The sequence below is a fragment of the Erinaceus europaeus genome, chromosome 3 (genome assembly GCF_950295315.1).
Source record: "Erinaceus europaeus chromosome 3, mEriEur2.1, whole genome shotgun sequence".
Lineage (NCBI taxonomy): Eukaryota > Metazoa > Chordata > Mammalia > Eulipotyphla > Erinaceidae > Erinaceus > Erinaceus europaeus.
Window position 1 is genome coordinate 175,844,958 of NC_080164.1, and position 20,061 is coordinate 175,865,018.

At 45.1% G+C, this 20,061-nt stretch overlaps 1 protein-coding gene across 1 annotated transcript; it reads right to left on the minus strand.

The window, feature by feature from the left end:
- Nucleotides 1–8,282: 8,282 nt before the first annotated feature.
- On the minus strand, nucleotides 8,283–18,795 carry CLRN2 (clarin 2). The gene is made up of 3 exons (XM_007517863.3): nucleotides 17,542–18,795; nucleotides 11,117–11,296; nucleotides 8,283–8,921 (listed from the first exon to the last, which is right to left on the minus strand). Exons 1-3 carry the CDS (start codon nucleotides 17,792–17,794, stop codon nucleotides 8,656–8,658), a joined length of 699 nt encoding a protein of 232 aa, XP_007517925.1. The 5' UTR covers nucleotides 17,795–18,795; the 3' UTR covers nucleotides 8,283–8,655.
- Nucleotides 18,796–20,061: the final 1,266 nt, after the last annotated feature.

Here is a 20,061-nt window from a genome sequence, read left to right on the forward strand (position 1 = left end):
GCAGGTGTGGAGCCGAGGCTCAAGCCAGGATCCTTATGCGGTCCTTGCACTTTGTGCCATGTGTGCTTAACCTGCTGTGCTACTGCCCGACTCCCCTACATTTTATTTTATTTTATTTTATTTTATTTTATTTTATTTTATTTTATTTATTTTTTAAAGATTTTTTTTTATTAATGAGAAAGATAGGAGGAGAGGGAAAGAACCAGATGTCACTCTGGTACATGTGCTGTTGGTGCTTGAACTCAGGACCTCATGCTTGAGAGTTCAGTGCTTTATCCACTGAGCCTCCCAGACCGCCTACATTTAATTTTAAACACAAACGGAGGAGAAGGAGGAGGAGGAGGAGGAGGAGAAGAAGAAGAAGAATGAGAAAGAGGAGGAGGAGGAGGAGGAGAAGAAGAAAGAGAAGAAGAAGAAGAATGGGAAGAAAATGATGAGGGAGAGGAAAAGGGAGGAGGTGAAGGAGGAGAAATAAATGAGAAAGTCTATGGGACCAAGCAGTGGTGCACCCAGTAAAGTGTACACATTACCATGCACAACGACTTGTTTGAGTCCTGCTCCCCACCTGCAGGGTGGATGCTTCATGAGTTGTGAAACAGGTCTGCAGGTTTCTCTCTCTCTCTTTCCCCCTTCCTCCCTCTGTTTTCCTCTCTCCCCTCAATTTCTCTCTGTCCTATCAAATAAAATAGAAAGGGGAAAAGGAGAAGAAAAAGAAAAAGAAAGAAAGGAAAAATGGCTACTGGGATTTGTAGTGCAGGCACTGAGCCCCACTGATAGTCCTGGTGGCAAAACAAAACAAAACAATCATGAAGTCTCATATCCTTGGTTGTGTTGTGCATTTTATCACAATGGTCCTCAGTGAAGGACAAAGGCTGAAATGTCCACATCTTCTGTGGAGAAGTCCAGATGAGGATGTCACTGTTGCAGCTGACCAGCTGGAGGGGGCGCCAGGGCCCTCTAGGGATAAGACCTTCTTTGAGTGACTGCAGGAGCTAGTTGAACAATGAAGTGCTTACTGTTCACTGTTGCATTTTGTAAACAGAATCCTCAGGGTCCCAGCCTGGCCTGTGGGCTCTGGAGATTTCCATAGGGGGGCTAACTAAGACTTAATAATGACAGAAGATTTGAGCTTACAAAGCTACCAAGAAGACACAACATAGAATTTCTAGAAAAGGTGTATTATTGGGCTATTGGAAACGTCTGGACATATTTTCTATGTTTTTCTATGCCAAAAATGCATCGTGACCTTTCTGAAAACCCAATATTTTCTGTGAAGGAAGCAGAATGAGAAGAAGCCCATGCTGGACACTATTTGAGATGAGGGACACAGGGTGACACACAGATGTTGAGGGCAAATACCTGGAGGATTCAGTAGTACCACCCAGAAAATAGGAGTGGTTACAGGTGTGGCTTGGAAAGGTGGAAGTGGGGCTTAGATTTGAAAAGCTAGAATCCAGGCAGGCTGGGAGTATGGACCGACCAGTCAACGCCCATGTTCAGCGGGGAAGCAATCACAGAAGCCAGACCTTCCACCTTCTGCATCCCACAATGACCTTCGGTCCATACTCCCAGAGGGTTAAAGAATAGGGAAGCTACCGGGAAGGGGATGGGATGTAGAGATCTGGTGGTGGGAACTGTGTGGAGTTGTACCCCTCCTATCCTATGGTTTTGTTAATATCTCCTTTTTAAAATAAACAAATTAAAAAAAAAAAAAAGCTAGAGTCTGTGAGCTCTGCTCTCTGCCTGGACCATCCTGTAAGTGGCAACTTGGTCCTTTCTCTCTCTCTCTCTCTCTCTCTCTCTCTGACTCCATCTTTCTTCCTCTCCTGTCTTTCATGCCCTAACATGTGAATGCTCTCAATTTTCCTGAATAAAGTTCAAAGTGCCTGGATAGTCATGCTCTCTCTTCAATTCTTTGTTGAGCTAATGCGTGACGAGCTTTTTAATATTGGAGGAACAATCACCGGTCTTCCTTTTCACCACAAGACAAAGTTCCAATGTGTGTGTGTGTGTGTGTGTGTGGTGGGGGGTGCACTACAATGTTGGAATGCCCTTGAGAACATTAGGTTAATGGAAAAAAATAAAATAAAACCAGACACTCTGCAGGTATGCTAAAATCATTGAGCTATATGCTTTATTTTTTAAAAAAAGATTCCTTTACTTTTATTTATTTATTTATTTATTTATTTATTTATTCATTCATTCATTCATTCATTTTATCATGACAGAGAGAAATTGAAAGGGAGAAGAGAGGTAGAGGGGGAAAGATAAAGAGACAGCTGCATGTCCAACAACAGATGAGTGGCTGAGTAAGTTGTGCTCTGTATACACAATGGAATACTACTCAGCTATTTAAAATGGTGAACTCACCTTCTTTATCCCATATTGGATGGATCTCCAAGATATCATGTTGGGAGTCAGGCGGTAGCACAGTGGGTTAAGTGCAGGTGATGCAAAGCACAAGGACTGGCGGGGGATCCCAGTTCGAGCCCCCAGTTCCCCACCTGCAGGGGAGTCGCTTCACAGGCGGTGAAGCAGGTCTGCAGGTGTCTGTTTTTCTCTCCCCCTCTCTGTCTTCCTCTCCTCTCTTCATTTCACTCTGTCCTATCCAACAACAACGACATCAATAACAACAGCAATAACTACAACAATAAAACAAGGGCAGCAAAAAGGAATAAATAAATAAATAAATAATCTTAAAAAATGGTCAACTCACCTTCTTTATCTCATATTGGATAGATCCCGAAGATATCATGTTAGGAGTTGGGAGTTAGTGCAGCAGGTTAAGCGCAGGTGGCGCAAAGTGCAAGGACCGGCAGAGGATCCCGGTTCGAGCCCCTGGCTCCCCACCTGCAGGGGAGTCACTTCACAAGTGGTGAAGCAGGTCTGCAGGTGTCTATCTTTCCCTCCCCCTCTCTGTCTTCCCCTCCTCTCTCCATTTCTCTCTGTCCTAACAATGACAACATCTATAACAATAATAATAACAACAACAATAAAAAACAAAAAAATTAACAAAAAGATGTTAAAGCGAGATAAGTCAGAAACAGAAGGATGAATGTGGGATGATCTCACTCATAGACAGAAGTTGAAACACAAGATCAGAAGGGAAAACACTAAGCAGAACTTGGACTGGAGTTGGTGTATTGCACCAAAGTAAATGACTCAGGTGGTGGGGGGGTTCAGGTCCTGGAACATGGTGGCAGAGGAGGAGCTAGTGGGGGATGCATTGTTATGTGAAAATGTTGGGAGTCGGCTGGTAGTGCAACAGGTTAAGTGCATGTGGAGCAAAGCGCAAGGACTGGAATAAGGAAATGTTATACATGTACACACTATCGTATTTTACTGTCAGCTGTAAACCATTAATCCCCCAATAAAGAAATTAAAAAGTAAAGAGAGACGTCTGCAGCCTTGCTTCACTATCATGAAGCTTCCCCCACTGCAGGTGGGGACTGGGGACTTGAACCTGGGTCGTTGCGCATGGTAACATGTGCATTCCACTGGGTTTATCATCACCCAGGCTCCTTAAATATTTATTTACTAATAAGGAGGAGTAGGAGGGAGAACCAGAGCATTACTCTAGCATATCTGATTCTGGGGATCAAAGCTGGGACTTCCTGCTTGAGAATCTAGTGCCTTAAGTATGATACTACACCACCTCCCAGGTCACACATACACTTCAGCTTTTAAAAAAAATGTATTTCGTTAATACTTATTTGATTTTTACTGACACAGAGAGAAAGAGACCAGAAGATTCACTGTTTAGCTCTTGCTTAGAGTAGTGTGGGGGATTGAACCTGGGGCCTTGGAGCCTCAAGCATGAAGATATTTTTCATAGCCATTATGTTATCTCCCCAGTTACTTGCTAAGACCTTTTAGGAAAACCCAGCAGGAAACAACTGGGTGAGTTGAAGCAGTACTCCCTCTCCCCCTGGGGTTCAAGCTCTCAGTCCTCTTTGTAAACTTGACACCTGTGGCCTCCTGTGAGTACCCACCCATCCTGGAATGCCCTTCCCTGGCCTGGCTACCTTCCGCACTGGAAAAAAAGTCTGCTCATATTGCAGGGTTCAGATCCAATGTCACGTCTGTGACGCCTTCTTTACTCCCAAGTCCTGGCCTGAAGGAACAAACCCATCCCAGCTCTCGCAGGCCTACACTGTGGTGTCACACTGCTGTGTGGTGGTGGCCTGGCCTTCAAAGGACAGGTCAGAAGAGCGTATACAAGGCTGAACCCTGGTTCTGGCCATCACGATTCACTTCCTGTTCTCAGCCGGCTCACCAGTCTCTCCGTGCTGCAATTTCCCCCTCTCTGGAGGGGAAGTAAAGCAACACTGATAACCCGAGTTTGGAGTTAATATATGAAAAGCTTTTAGAACTCGGATTACTAGGGAGTCAGGAGGCCCAGGCCATGGTGGATGTGATTGTGCATGTGTGACAGCATTCAAGGACTAGGGTTTGAGCCCTATCCCCACCTGCATTCATAAGCAAGTCTCTCTCTCTCCTCTTTTTCTTCCTTTTTTCTCACTTTCTAGCTCCCTCTTCCCTCTCAGTTCTCTCTGTCCCTATACAATAAATAAAATATTTAATAAGCCTCCAGCATTGACTATTTTTCTTCTTGGTGTTAATGTTTCTGTGTGATTTTTGTGCTATGGGGAAAACTGGATTAAACATTTTTTTAAAAAAATTTTATTAGAGACAGCCAGAAATTGAGAGAGAAGGGAGTGATAGAGAGGGAGAGAGACTACATCACTGCTTCACCACTTGCAAAACTTTCCCCCAGAAGGCAGGGACTGGGGGCTTGAACCCAGGTCCTTGTGCATTGTAACGTGTGCTCAACCAGGTGCGCCACCACCCGGACCCCTAGATTTTTTTTTTTTTTTTTGAAGAGGGAGAAGGACAAAATGATATCTCTCTCTGCACCCTTGCTCCTATATCAAGTGGGGGTAAACTGGAGGACTGTAAGCATTTATGGGAGGGATCGTGCAGTACTGTATGGCAGACAACATCATTGTCCATGTCCACCTACCTATTCATGACCTTCTGTGGTCTCTGTTACGTTCACTGTGCAGATGAGGAAACCAGGAAGTAGACGTTCAGTGAAATGCATCATAAGAAATGAAGGGAGAGCCAAGTTCCCATCCGTGGGTCTGACGCGAAATTCACTTGAAAAAAATTACAGGCGAACACGCTTGATAGGTATGTGATTTCCAAATTTTCCTTTATTAAGTTCTGAGGTAGAATTTGTGCAGGTAGACTGAAGATAAAGCTCAGGAACAGATTTTCCTGAGGACTGTGGGAAGGATTGAAAAGGCCCTTCTGAGGAGACCTCTTCTCTTAAACTCTTACAGATCACACCTGGGCAGAATTCTGTTGGCCAGCAGGTGTGGTTATCTTGCTCAAAACTCCTCCCCCTTTGTGCCATGCTAAGTATCTTGCTTGTGTTCCCTGCTCCCCATTTCCCATGTGCTCATGCAATGTCCTCGGGCCCCAATTCCCAGTGTGCAAACTTAGTGAGAACAAAGTGTCTGTGCTTCCCAGGACCTCACTGTGCCCCTTTTCTGTCCCTGCACAGCGTGAGGGAGGGAGGGCACATATGGCTGGCACAGGGCAGCTCTGAGGTCAGTGAAAGAGAATGCTGGAAAGGGTGGGAATTGGGGAAAGATGGCTTTTCTAAACAGGCACCACCCTGCCTCCTTTTACTTCTTCCTTTTGTTAAAAGCAGTGCTAGAAAGTGTCGTGCCTTCCAATCTTGATGTTTTCATCTCTGTACACTCATGTTTATAGGAGCTCAAACCTGGAAGTAACCCAGGTGTCTCCCAGGAAGCTAAGAAAGGTGTGTTTCATATGTGCGGTGGAACACAACTCAGCTGTTAAAAATGGTGACGTTGTCTCTTTGGTCCTATCTTGGATGGAGCCTGAAGGAATCTTGTTAAGTGAGATCACTTAGAAGAAGAAGAAGGAATACGGGATGATGTCACTCTTGGGAAGAGTTTAAGAAACAACAACAGAAGGGGAAACACAAAGTCAGACTTGGACTGGGTTTGGTGTATTGCACCAAAGCAAAGGACTCTGGGGAAGGGGGTGTGGGGTGTTTTGAGATCCTGGTACATGATCATAGAAAAAGGGATGAACTTATAATGACCCTGGATCCATACTCCCAGAGGGATAACGAGTAGGAAAGCTATCAGAGGAGGGGATGGGATACTGAGTTCTGGTTGTGGGAACTGTGTGGAGTTGTACCCCTCTTATCCTATGGTTTCTGTGAGTGTTTCCTTTTTATAAATAAAAATAAAAAACATATTTTAGAGACAACAATAAGTAAATTCAGATATAGGAAAGAATATGCTTAAGAAACTCACAGCAGCTCAAATGGATACCATAACTAAGATGGAATGATGAAAGTCTAAAAACAAAAGAAAAAGCAAAAGGGGTACAGAGACTTCTGCAGAGATTTTGTAGATAACAGGGAGGTGAGAAATTGAGGCCATGTGTCAATCATGGTCCTGCAGACCATTAACCCCATAATGAAATGATATATATTTAAAAAACCACGCATATTTAATCTCTGACGCAATAATTTTACTTCTTGACTTTCCTGAAAAGACAAGCATGCAAAAATAGACATGTGTTACCTGTATTTGAAATATCACTGAGTAGAAGTAGCCTAAGTATTACTTGAAGACAAAACAAACTCTAGCTACACAATGAAGGGAAAAAACACAGTGCTGAGGCATCTCATAGGCACCTCCTCTCACCCCTGTTGCTAAGCTGCCTTCCCCAGGCTCGTTTTTTTTTTCTCATTCTTTTTATTTCAGAGAAAGGAAGAGACAGGGGTGAGGTGCCACAACAGTGCTCTACTCCTATATGGTGTCAGCAGTTCAAATCCAGGTACTTCAAAGGAACATGAGTAGAACAATTATTTAGTAAAGCACTTTAAAAAAAAAAATAGGACAGAGAAATGGAGAGAGGAGGGGCAGACAGAGAGGGGGAGAGAAAGATAGACACCTGCAGACCTGCTTCACCACCTGTGAAGCGACTCCCCTGCAGGTGGGGAGCCTGAGGCTGGAACCAGGATCCTTCCACAGGTCCTTGTGCTCTGTGCCACCTGTGCTTAACCCACCACGCTACTGCCTGACTCCCTAGTAAAGCACTTTTTTTAATTTAAATTTATTTATTCCTTTTGTTGCCCTTGTTGTTTTTTTGTTGTAGTTATTATTGATGTCATTGTTGTTGAATAGGACAGAGTGAAATGGAGAGAGGAGGGGAAGACAGAGGGGGAGAGAAAGACAGACACCTGCAGACCTGCTTCACTACCTGTGAAGTGACTCCCCTGCAAGTGGGGAGCTGGGGGATCGAACCCGGATCCTTCCTCTGGTCCTTGTGCTTAGCGCCACCTGCGCTTAACCCACTGCACTACCGCCTGACTCCCAAGCATTTTTATAAATTGTTAATCAACTATAGCTGCCTGTGCCCACTAGTTCTTTTTTAAATAATTTTTAATTTCATTTATTTATTATTGGATAGAGACAGAGAAAAATTGAGAGGGGATGAGGAGATGGAAAGGGAGAGAGACAGAGAGACACCTGCAGTCCTACTTCACCACTTGTGAAGCTTTCCCAGGTGGGGACCAGGGGCTTGAACCCGAGTCCTTGTGCACTGTAATGTGTGTGCTTACCCAGATGCACCACCACCTGGCCCTGTCCACTAGCTCTGTACTCCTGAGGTTCAGACAGTATTTACTTGCAGTGTTTGCTAATCCTCCGGTAGAGACCCTCAGATTCTCTTCCATTCCTTATTCAGACAACAGGAAGATCATGAACACTGAAGCCCAGCCCAAGGGTGGAGGAAGAAGAAAGGATTGTATGTGGGAATCAGGCGGTGGTGCAGCGGGTTAAGCGCACGTGGTGCAAGGCGCAAGGACCTGAGTAAGGATCCCGGTTGGGGCCCTGGCTCCCCACCTGCAGGGGAGTCACTTCACAGGCGGTGAAGCAGGTCTGCAGGTGTCTGTCTTTCTCTCCCCCTCTCTGTCTTCCCCTCCCCTCTCCATTTCTCTGTGCCCTATCCAGCAAAAACGACATCAATAACCGCAACAGTGTTAAACAACAAGGGCAACGAAAGGGAAAATAAATAAATAAAATTTTTAAAAAGGAGTGTGTGTGTGTATGTGGGGGGGGGGGGTTCACTACTGCCCAGCTGCCACTGTTAGCTGCATGCCCTTTTGCAAAATAAATAAATAAACACCTTTCTTCAACTTCTTACCTTTTGGTTTGACAATTAATTTTTTAAAATATTTATTTATTTATCATTGGGTAGAGACAGAGAGAAATTGAGAGGGGAGAGAGAGAGATAGAGAGGGAGAGAGACAGAGAGACACCTTCAGCCCTGCCTCACCACTTGTGAAGCTTTCCCCCTGCAGGTGGGGACCAGGGGCTTGAACCCAGGTCCTTGCACACTGTAGTGTATGCACTTAACCAGAAGCGCCACCGCCCTGCCCCGACAATTAATTTTAACTGGACATTATCTACAACAGCAAATAAGGGGTGTGCTCTACCAGTCTTCTACCTTTTTCTTCATTCTGCCAAGAACATAGATTTTCGAGGCCATGAAGCTAGCAGGACTGACCTGGGAGATCTTGGTGGTGAGAGTGGGTGTGGGTGGTCAGTACAGGATGTCCTCAGCTGTGACCGTGGCCTCTTCGATTTTGGTCTTTATCTCTGGGAGGGGGATCTGGCTGATGGCCACCACCACCAGGCTGGCAGCATGGGCCGAGGCGCTGGCCACGCAGATCCAGAAAGACTCCTCATAGCGCTCCTCCACCACCACGAAGCGGAAGAGCTTCTCCTGGAAGTTGGCGATCCGCTCTGTCAGGTTGTGAAATTTCACCGCAGCCAGGAAGCTGGCGAGGGCCAAAGCCACCACACCACCTGTAACCCACAGGAGTCAAGGTCACCTCCAGAAGTTCTCAATCTCTCTCTCTCTCTTCCTCTTTCCTTCTCTCAAAATATTTGGGCTGCTATATTTTCATTTTCTTATATTTAATAGGACAGAGAGAAATTGAGAGTAGAAGGGAGATGGTGATCTAGGATATAATAATAATTACAAACTTATGGGCTAGGTCAAAAAGACATCTATAAATTCCAAGCTTGCTTATCTATTTCTTTATTTTGAATAGAGACAGAGAGAATTTCAGTTGGGGAGAGGAGAGACAGAGGGGGAGAGGAAGAGGCTGGCAGCACTGCTTTACCCAGCCATGAAGCTCTCCCACTGAAGGTGGGGACCAGGGGCTTGAATCTTGTGTACTTCATAAGGAATTTTGCTCCATACTCCCGGAGAGGGAGAAATGTTAGGGGAAAATGACCAGATGACTCTGAAACCCAATTCCATCAGGACCCAGAAAGAGAAGAGGAAAAAAAGGAAGAACATTCCGAAGTAGCAATAGGTATAGGTGTGACTCAGAAAGGAAGAGGAGGCAGAACCATAGGGGAAAAAAGGAGGCAAATATATAAAAATCTAGATAGTTATAGAAATAATAGTCAACCCATATCTGTGACCTTGGGAGAACCACTACATTTCTGATGGAGGAAATGGGGACACAGAACTCTGGCGGTGGAATCGCACTGGTTATTCTGTGAATCACTAATAAAAAATGCAGAAAAGATTTATTTATTGATGGGAAGTGGTGGAGAATCTGGGTGCTATCCATGGCAAGACACACACCTATCTACTGAGCTATCCTCTGATCTTCAAAGGCACTTCTTTCCTCCTTCCTTTCTTTTTCCCTTTCTTTCCTTCATTCTTTCTCTTTCTTTCTTTCTCTTTCTTTCTTTCTTTCTTTCTTCCTTTCTTCCTTTCTTTCCTTCTTTCTTTTGTAATGGGGGCAGGAACTCAAGATGTCACACATTCCTGACACTGCTCAGTAGCCTTCTGGGATCTTTCTCTCTCTCTCTCTCTCTCTCTCTCTCTCTCTTTCTTTCTTATTTCTTTCTCCCCTCCATTCTTTTCTTTCTTTCTTTTTTTTTTCTCCCACCAGGGTTATTGCTGGGCTTGGTGCTTGCACCATGAATCCACCGCTCCTGGAGGATTCCCCCTTTTGTTGCCCTTGTTGTTGTAGCCTCGTTGTTATTATTATTATTTATTGTTGTTATTATTATTGCCATTGTTGATGTTGTTCGTTGTTGGATAGGACAGAAAGAAATGGAGAGAGGAGGGGAAGACAGAGAGGGGGAGAGAAAGATAGACACCTGCAGACCTGCTTCACCGCCTGTGAAGCGACTCCCCTGCAGTTGGGGAGCCGGGGGCTCGAACCGGGATCCTTACGCCGGTCCTTGTGCTTTGTGCCACATGTGCTTAACCCACTGCACCACCGCCCAACCTCCCCTCCCTGCTTTCCTTCCTTCCTTCCTTCCTTCCTTCCTTCCTTCCTTCCTTCCTTCCTCTCTTTCTTTCTTTCTTTCTTTCTTTCTCACTTTTCATTTAGGAAGAGAGAGAGTGAGGAGAGACAACACAGCATTGTTCCACCATTCACAGAGCTTCTCTTGGCTTCCATGGGGTGCCAGGGCTAGAACCCAGGGCCTGGAGCATGGCAAGGCCTGTTTCCTGCTGTGTGAACTCTCAGACTGCTGCAGCCTTTAAGAAGGAGAACATTCGTGTTCACCTAGAAAAGTTAGAGACCCAGGGAATCAGTGGCTGAGGTGGGCATTTTAGTTAATTATTTTATTTAATCTGTTGTAATAAGAGTGTCTTATATGTTCAGCACTACTGCTGAACAGCTTACCTGTGCTGATTTTATTTTTAATTCTTTATATTGGGGTGGAGGAGATAGCTAGATAGATGACAGATGGATGGATAGATAGATAGATTGATTGATTGACTGATTGATAGAGGCCTTCCATGGTGCTTCCATATGGTAGCAAGAGGGGAAGAGGAGAAACATTATAGCAGTGCTTCACCATCCATGGTGCTTATACGGTACCAGGACTTGAACCCAGGCCCTCATGCATGGCAAAATGTGTCCTCCACCAGGTACACTATCTCCATTTCCCCCCAAGACATGCATTAAGCCCTTCATACCTTCCTCCAGCTACTTAAAACAGCCCAGTGATGCGAGAGCCTTCCTTACCTGCAAGCACGTTCCATAGGCAGATGCCCCCGGGGCCGTTGACTGCCCTGTAGGGCACCTGTACCATGTTGAGAATGGCGAAGCCCATGCTGACCAGTGCCAGGGCCAAGGCCAGGAAAAGCAGCAAGAGGATGGTCACATGTAGGCTTGCATTCAGCTCCCTCACCACATGCGGGAAGACTGGGGAGAGAGACCGGGGCTCAGCTCACATCCCTCAAGTCCAAGTGTGAACCAGGACTGCAGCAAAAGCTTGAACAGAGGGGTGTGGGGGCTGGAGCAGCAGGCCTGGGGCTGCAAATGCCAGGATCCTTCCCCATCTGAGTTCAGGCTCCACGTTTGCTCCTTGTAGATGACCCAGAAAATTCTCCTCCTGGGAGTGCACCAAAGTCCAAAGAGAGCCTAGCTGGAAACTCATGTGTCTGCTTATTAATTTAATTTTTTTAAAGATTAAAGAACATGAACCCAGATCCTTGTGTATGATTATATGTGCACCGAACCAGGTAAGCTGCAACTGAGCCCCGTGAGAGTCTTTTTGCATCATTATGCTATCTCCCCGCCCATTCAATATTTATTATTAAAAAAAAGGTTTATGGGAGGGGACCAGATGGTGGTGTACTTGGGTAAGTGCACGCACTACAGTGTGCAAGGACCCAGGTTCAAGCCCCTGATCCCCACCTGCAAAGGGAATGCTTTGCAAGTGGTGAAGCAGGGCTGCAGGTGTCTCTCTGTCTCTCTCCTTCTTTATCTCCCCCACCTCTCAAGTTTTCTCTGTCATTATCCAATAATAAATAAATTAAATAAAAAATGTAAAAGATTTTTAAAAAGATTTATGGGTGGTGGTGGGGGGATTTATACAGAAGGGACAAGGTGGTGGCGCACCTGGTTAAGCACACGCATTACAATGCACAAGGATCCAGGTTCCAGCCCCACTTCCCACCTGCAGGGGGAAAGCTTCAAGAGAGGTGAAGCAGGTTTGCAGGTGTCTCTCTGCCTCTCTCCCTTTCTATCTCCCCTTCGCCTCTCAATTTCTGGTTATCTCTATCCCATAGATACATAAAGATAATAAAAATTAAGAACAAAAAGAAAAGTCACACACACAGACACACACACACACACACACACCTACACACCTCAGAGCATTGCTCAGCTCTGACATATGCTGGTCAGGATCTTGGATCTGGGGCCTTTGGCACCTAAGGCTGCAAGTTCTGTGCTCTAATGCTTATCTGTTTCCATGTCCTCCTGGGAAGATTTGATGGATGCCTTTCCCACGTATCTCTGCCCTTGAAGTCAAGGTAGCACTACAGAATTACAGATCGGGTTGTCAGAGACGTCATGGTGTGTTCTTCTGTACAAACCTGTGATGACCTTCCTGACAACCCAGCATTCTGACCTTCTCCCTTCTAGGTGTCTGTTCTACTTGGAAGTTTCCAGACACTCCACACTCATGTCCTTGGTTTTGACCTGCTCTTTCCAGTTCTGTTTCTACTGTTCTCTCCTTCTACATGCCTATATCCATGTATCGGAAACAGTGTATCTTGGAAACTGAGCTTCTTTTATAAATTATCTTTGTTGGATTGAGATAACCAGAAATCAAGAGAGAAGGGGATGATAGAGTGAAAGAGACAGAGAGACACCTGCAGTCCTGCTTCACCACTTGCAAAGTCTTCTCCTTGCACGTGGGGATCAGGGGCTTGAACCCCAGTCTTTACTCACTGTCATGCGTGCATTGTGTGTGCTTAACCACGTGTGCCACTGCCTGGCCCCTGGAAACTGAGTTTTTAAAAAAAATATTTATTTATTCATTCCCTTTTGTTCCCCTTATTGTTTTATTGTTGTAGTTATTATTGTTGTCTGTCGGGCTGTACCGCAGAGAAGGGAGAGGAGATCCGGAGCCAATAGGGAACACAAATCTTTATTTGCATAGGCACCTCAGAGTTGGGTGAGAGCATAGTGGTTCGGGCCATGAGGAGGTAGCAAAAATGGCCACCTCCCAGACCATCCAATGTGGAAAACGGGCAAGAGAGATGAGGGGCGGGCGGAAGAAGAAGGACTTTATAGGGCAACAACCAGGAGTGACATGTCGGGACAGGATTGGTTGAAAAAGTCACTGCGAGAATATAGCGGGAAGTGGCAAAGCCTGAGGGGACAGCTTGGCAGATGTGACTGCATCTGCATAATTCCCCAGCAGTTGTTGTTCTTGATGTCATTGTTGTTGGATAGGACAGAGAGAAATGGAGAGAGGAGGGGAAGACAGAGAGGGGGGAGAGAAAGACAGACACCTGCAGACCTGCTTCACCGCCTGTGAAGCGACTCCCCTGCAGGTGGGGAGCCGGGGGCTCGAACCGGGATCCTTACACGGGTCTTTGTGCTTTGTGCCACCTGTATTTAACCCGCTGAGCTACCGCCCAACTCCCAAGATTTTTTTTTTAATCAACAAACTTCACTGTTCAGTCTCCCTTCCCCTTGTTTCTTTCCAGCTCTGTGTCCGTTAAGCTAATTTTTAAAAAATTATTTGTTATGAATAGTATGTTACAAGATTATAAGACCAAAGTTCCACAGCACACCTACCACCCGAGTTCTGTATCCCACCCTCCCACCTACCAAAGAGAACCACCAGAGTTCACACAAGTCTTACAGTTTGCTTGCTTCTGTTTTGTTTGGACTATTTTTTTGGCAAGTTCTTATAAATCATATCTCTAGATTCCACATGTGAGTGAAAACATCTGGGAGTTGTTTTTTATTTCTTTCCTTATTTAACTAAGCATCATCACCTCCAGTTCCATCCATTTTTGTCTCAAAGGACACAATATCATCTTTTAAAAAATATATATATATTTTATTGGGAGTCGGGCAGTAGCGCAGCGGGTTAAGCGCACACGGCACAAAGCGCAAGGGCTGGAGTAGGGATAAAATTTGGGGAGTCAGGCGGTAGTGCAGCGGGTTAAACGCGGGTGGCACAAAGCACAAGAACCAGCGTAAGGATCCTGGTTCAAACCCCCAGATCCCCACTGCAGGAGGTCGCTTTGCAAGCGGTGAAGCAAGTCTGCAGGTGTCTGTCTTTCTCTCCTCCTCTCTGTCTTCCCCTCCTCTCTCCTTTCTCTCTTCCCTATCCAACAACAACAGCAGCTATCACAACAATAACAACTACAACAAGCACAACAACAAGGGCAACAAAATGGGAAAAAACAGCCTCCAGAAGCAGTGGATTCATAGAGCAGGCACCAAACCCCAGCAACAACTTTGGAGGCAAAAAAATATATACCTTATTTATTTATTAGTGAGAAAGATAGGAGGAGAGAGAGAAAAAACTAAACATCACTCTGTTACATGTGCTGCTGGGGACTGAACTCAGTACCCTATGCTTGAGAGTCCAAGGCTTTATCCACTGTGCCATATCCCAGGCCACCACAACGTCATCCTTTTTGGATTACAGAGTAGTCATCCATGGAATATATATCCCATAACTTTTTATGCTTATTTGTTTGTTTCAGTTTCTCAGACACTTTTTTATTTCAAACATGGAGAAGAAGCTGATATTTATAGCTGGCAAAATAGTTCATTGGGATAGCATGCTTACTCTGCCAGACACTTGACTCAGGTTCGAGCCTGGGCCTTCACTGTATTGGAGTAAGCTTTGCTACATTGGTCTCTCTCCCTCTCCCTCTCCCTCTCCCTCTCCCTCTCCCTCTCCCTCTCCCTCTCCCTCTCCCTCTCCCTCTCCCTCTCCCTCTCCCTCTCCCTCTCCCTCTCCCTCTCCCTCTCCCTCTCTGTCAAAACAGAATAGAAAAGCTAGGTTGAGCAGTGGCTCACCTGGTGAGAACACATGTTACTGTGGGTAATGACCCAGGTTTGAGCCTTCTAGCTCCCACCCACACAAAGGAGAAGCTTCATGAGTGATAGAGCAGTGTTGCACGTGTCTCTCCTCTCTCCCTCTCTTTGCTTCTCAACCTCTGTTAAAAAGGAAGAAATGGGTTTCTCTCTGTGTGTGTGTCTCTCTCTGCATCTCTCTCAAAAAATAAAATAAATAAAATTTAAAAAAAAGAAGAAGAAAGAAAGAAATGACTACTAAGAGAAATGACTACTAGGGGGAAATGACTACTAGGAGAGGTGGAGTCATATAGGCACCAAGGCCCAGTGATAACCCTGGTGGCAAAATAAAGAAATGAAATGAAATAAAATGGCCAGCAAGGCAGCCCAAGACAGCAGGTGTATATATTGCTGTTCTCTACTCCCCAGTTTGTCACAGCAGGCTGAGGGGAAGAACACAGGCTGCCAGCTATTGAATGCACATGCTACCATGCCTAAGGACCTGGCTGTCACCCCCTTGTCCCCACCTTCAGAAGGGCAGCTTCACGAGTGGTGAAGCAGTGCTGCAGCTGCCGTTTTCTCTCCTTCTCTATCTCCCCCTTCCTTCTTGATTTCTCTCTGTCTCTATCGAACAACAGCAAAAGTAAATAAACAAGGGGCCAGGCACTGGCACACCTGGTTAAGTGCACACAGTACAGTGCACAAGGACCCAGGTTCAAGGCCCTGGTCCCTCCATGCAGAGGCAAACTTCACAAGTGGTGAAACAGGTTTGCAAGTCTCTCTCTCTCTCATTTTCTACCTCCCCCACCCCTCTCAATTTCTCTCTTTCTCTATCTAATAAATAGATAATAAAAAAGTAAATAAAATATTTTTAAAAGGAGAGGTGTGTTAACAATGAGCAGAATTCTCACACATATAACCACTTGATCTTTTTTTTTTTAAAAAAAGTATTTATTTAGGAATGGGGAAATAGCATAATGGTTTTGCAAAACGACTTTGAGCTCTGAATCCCCAGTTTCAATCCCCTGCACTACCATAAACCAGAGCTGAGCAATGCTTTGGTGAAAAAAAAACAACTTTAGATATATTTATTTATTTATTTATTTTGCTTTTCTCAGAGCTCTGGCTTACAGTGGAGCTGGGAATTGAACCTTCAGGCATAGAAGTCTTTCTGCATAACCAGTATGGTATCTTCCCAACCCACCACTTGATCTTTTTCATAGTTACTAGTATTTATAAAAGAGACAAACTCCAGGGCTATACAAATCATTAAAAATAAACATTGCTGTAAATCTTTACAGAAAAGATTGTCTTGGGGTTGGTCAAGAATTTTTGGTATTGTGGAGATGGTGTAGCGGATAAAGCACTGGACTCTCAAGCATCAGGTCTCCAGATCAATGCCCAGAAGCACATGTACCAGAGTGATGTCTGGTTCTTTCTCTCTCTCTCTCTCTCTCTCTCTTCCTATCTTTCTCAGGAATAAAAAACATCTTAAAATTTTTTTTGGTATTTAATATTGTGATATATATATGTATATATATATATGTATACATACTTTATTTATTTAATTTTACTGGGAAAGAGATACAGAGAGAAAGACCACAGTACTGCTGAACTCTGATTTGTGGTGGTGCAGAGGACTGAACCTGGGATCTGAATGCCTTAGGCATGAAAGTCTTGCATAAACATCATGCTGTGTCCCCAGCCAAGGAATACATATTTTTTTAAATAAAAAATGATCTAGTGTGTTGAATTCAAAGTCCCCCCTTTTAACTCTCAATTTGGGGGTAGGGCAGTGGTACACTTGGTTGAGCGCACTTTACCATGCACAGGGACCTGGGTTCGAACGAACCCCTGCTCCCCGCCTATGGTGGGTGGAGAAAAAGTTTCATGAGTGGTGAAGCAGGTCTGAAGGTGTCCGTCTTTATCTGCCTCCCACTCATCTCTCAGTTTCTCTCTGTCTTATCAAATAAATAGAGGTGAAAAAAATTAAATAAAAGGAAAGAATGACCACCAGGATCAGTGGATTCGTAGTATATGCACCAAGCCCTAGTGATGGCCCTGGTAGCGATAAGAAAAAAAACATTTAGAGAGTGGGGGGGCCAGACAGTGACTAAGTGCTCACATTACAGTGCACCAGGGCCCTGGCTCAAGTCTCTGGCTCCCATCTGCAGGGGAAAAGCCTCATGAGAGGTGAAGAAGGGCTGCAGGTGTCTCTGTCTTTCTCCTTCTCTATCTCCCCCTCCCTCTCAATTTCTTTTGGTCTCTATCCAACAATAAAAATGAATAAATAGATTTTATAAAAAGAGAGAGGAAGGGAGAGAAAGAAGAGTGGAACAAGAGAGAGACACCTCAGCCCTCCTTTTCCATCTTTGGAGCATCCTGTGCTGTCCATGATACATGGTAGTAGGGCTTGAACCCAGGGCCACAAGCATGGTAAGACTTGCACTTCATTGGCTGGCTGAGCTCTCTTTGGTACCTCCCTTCCATTATGCTTTAGAGAGAACCAGCAGGAGAATTCTACATATAGACACAAGCACTCTCGCACACACCAGCACCATCATCCCCACCAGGTCGCGTTTTCCAGAGCCAGCTTCACGCTTCCATATACTCACTGGTGAAATGGGACTGACGGCCTCCGAGCCCGCACTGCCGCACCTTACACCCCTGGAAGAGCCCGTAGTAAATGTCCCCGATGAACTTGACCAGCTCTGGATCCGTGGCATTGACCAGGTCCACTCCCGTCTGACACAGGATTTTCCCACTCAGCCAGTGGGGCACAGCCAGGGCAGTGATGAGGAGGAGGAAGGAGGAGAGGCTGAGCAAGGAGGCCAGCCCATACCACGTCTTCTTGAACCACCCAGGCATCCTAATGGGTGCAGGTCATGCCCATGGAGGCCTCAGCAGGGTTGGGCGACGAGGGCATCATCTGGGTGCTCTGCGATTGAGGGCGGCTCTGCTTGGCCATGTCAATACATCAAGGGCACCCTCCGGCTCTCCCTGGGTGCCTGCCGCCCAGGTGGTGTTTACTACAAGCACATGTGGACTTCTGGTGCTCCTGACTCTGGTGAGCATGGGGAGCATGTTACTAAGGGAAGTAATTCTATCCCTCCCACTGGATTAAAGTTTCAGCCTTAGGGTTTGTTTCTTTGTTTCTCGTTTCAAGTATTTAAATAGCCCTCTTAATGACCAGGATGTTATAAACAGGCAAGACCAGGTAGATTGGAAAAGCTACTACTAATCGGTTTAAAAAAAAAAAAAAAGCAAGGTAGGAGAAAAGCCAAAAATTCAAGGGGTAGAAGCAGAATATTGCTAAGAATGTATGGTACCAAACATCAATCTCTTTGACGTGTGTCTGGCCATTTCTTTAATGTCACAGCTGTCAGCATCCTCCAAACCATTAATGCAAGAAGTGGACTCTAGTTGCTAGGCTTTTAGCTGCAGTGTGTCAGAATGTCTTTATAATTCCTGGATTTATCACAGAATGAGCCTGCTGTGGGTAAAACTGTAACGTGAACCAACTTGTGGCTAGTGGAAGATGGTGGGGTGGAGATAACTGGACCCCAACAATTAAGAGTTCTTTTCTGCTTCTGTCCCTCATGCCACCTAAAAGGGCACAGAAAAATATTTCTTTCTTTTTTTTTTTTAAATGTCTTTATTGGGGAATTAATGTTTTACATTCGACAGTAAATACAATAGTTTGTACATGCACAACATTTCCCAGTTTTCCATATAACTTCATTATATATAACTCACTGTCATCCTCCTTGGACCTGTATTCTCCCCACCCCCACCCCAGAGTCTTTTACTTTGGTGCAATATGCCAAGTCCAGTTCCGGTTCTACTTGTGTTTGCTCTTCTGATATTGTTTTTCAACTTCTGCCTGAGAGTGAGATCATCCTATATTCATCCTTCTGTTTCTGACTTCTTTCACTTAACATGAATTAGAAAAATATTTCTTTCTAGTCTGTTTGCAAGTCATAACCCCACATACTGGTGAAGTTGATCTGGTCCACCAGCAATTTTTCTTTGATAGGATTTATTTATTTTGGATAGAGACAAAGAGCAATTGAGAAGGGAGGGGGAGATAGAGAGAGGGAGAGGAGAGACACCTGCAGGCCTGTTTCACTTCCTTCTGGCAGATGGGGCTTGGGGGCTTGAACCTATAATGTGTGTTATAAACCAAGGGAGCCACCACCGTTCAAGCCACTTTGTCTTTTTCCTTTCAGCCTATAGGGTTTATGCTGGAAGCATCACGCAGTGCATGGGACTCCAGTGCATGTGGTCACAGCTTTGCATCCTAGCTACCACACACATCAACGCTGAGCAGTTCTATGATATTATAATCTACTGCAGTTTGGGGGATCACTCTTGCAGTGATTTTTATAATTTTTAAACATGCCCCCTCCACAAGATAGGTATTTAAATACACCCTACTTGCCCACAAATGGAAGAGGACTGATACTCACAATCTATAAGAGTTTCTTCGAACTGGAACAGAAATCATGATAAAAACAATACTAGTGGGGTCAGGAAGGTGGCTCAGAGATAGAGTACCTCCCTGGTAAGAGGCCCTGGGTTCCATCCCTGAACAATATAAAAATGAGAAAGATGAAATGGAATTAAAAGAAAGAAAATAAATGGAATATCATTAAGGGTGGAGTAGTGGTTTGGTCTTTTACACACATACACACAACACTTAAAAATTGGACAACGAGTGCCACCCCAGCATGCTTCACTTCAGACTGTGTCCAGAGACTTCAGTCACCAGGTTCCAGACGCCATCAGGATGCCGGCCAGGTTTCCCTCGACTGAAGACCCCACCAATGCGTCCTGGAGCTCTGATTCCCCAGAGACTCACCCTACTAGGGAAAGAGAGAGGCAGACTGGGAGTATGGATTGACCAGTCAACGCCCATGTTCAGCGGGGAAGCAATTACAGTAGCCAGGCCTTCCACCTTCTGCAACCCACAACGACCCTGGGTCCATTCTCCCAGAGGGATAGAGAATGGGAAAGCTATTGGAGAGGGGATGGGATATGGAGATTGGGTGGCAGGAATTGTGTGGAGTTGTACCCTCCCCCCATCCTATGATTTTGTTAATGTCTCCTTTCTTAAAAAAAAAAAAAAAAAAAAA

Bases quoted from the DNA above. Each gene is read 5' to 3' on its own strand.
- CLRN2 (XM_007517863.3), bottom strand. From the start codon at position 17,794: ATGCCTGGGTGGTTCAAGAAGACGTGGTATGGGCTGGCCTCCTTGCTC. The intron at 11,297-17,541 runs GTGAGTATATGG...CTCTCTCCCCAG, and splicing joins CCGTCAGTCCCATTTCACCA to TCTTCCCGCATGTGGTGAGG. The intron at 8,922-11,116 runs GTAAGGAAGGCT...TGTGGGTTACAG, and splicing joins CCTATGGAACGTGCTTGCAG to GTGGTGTGGTGGCTTTGGCC.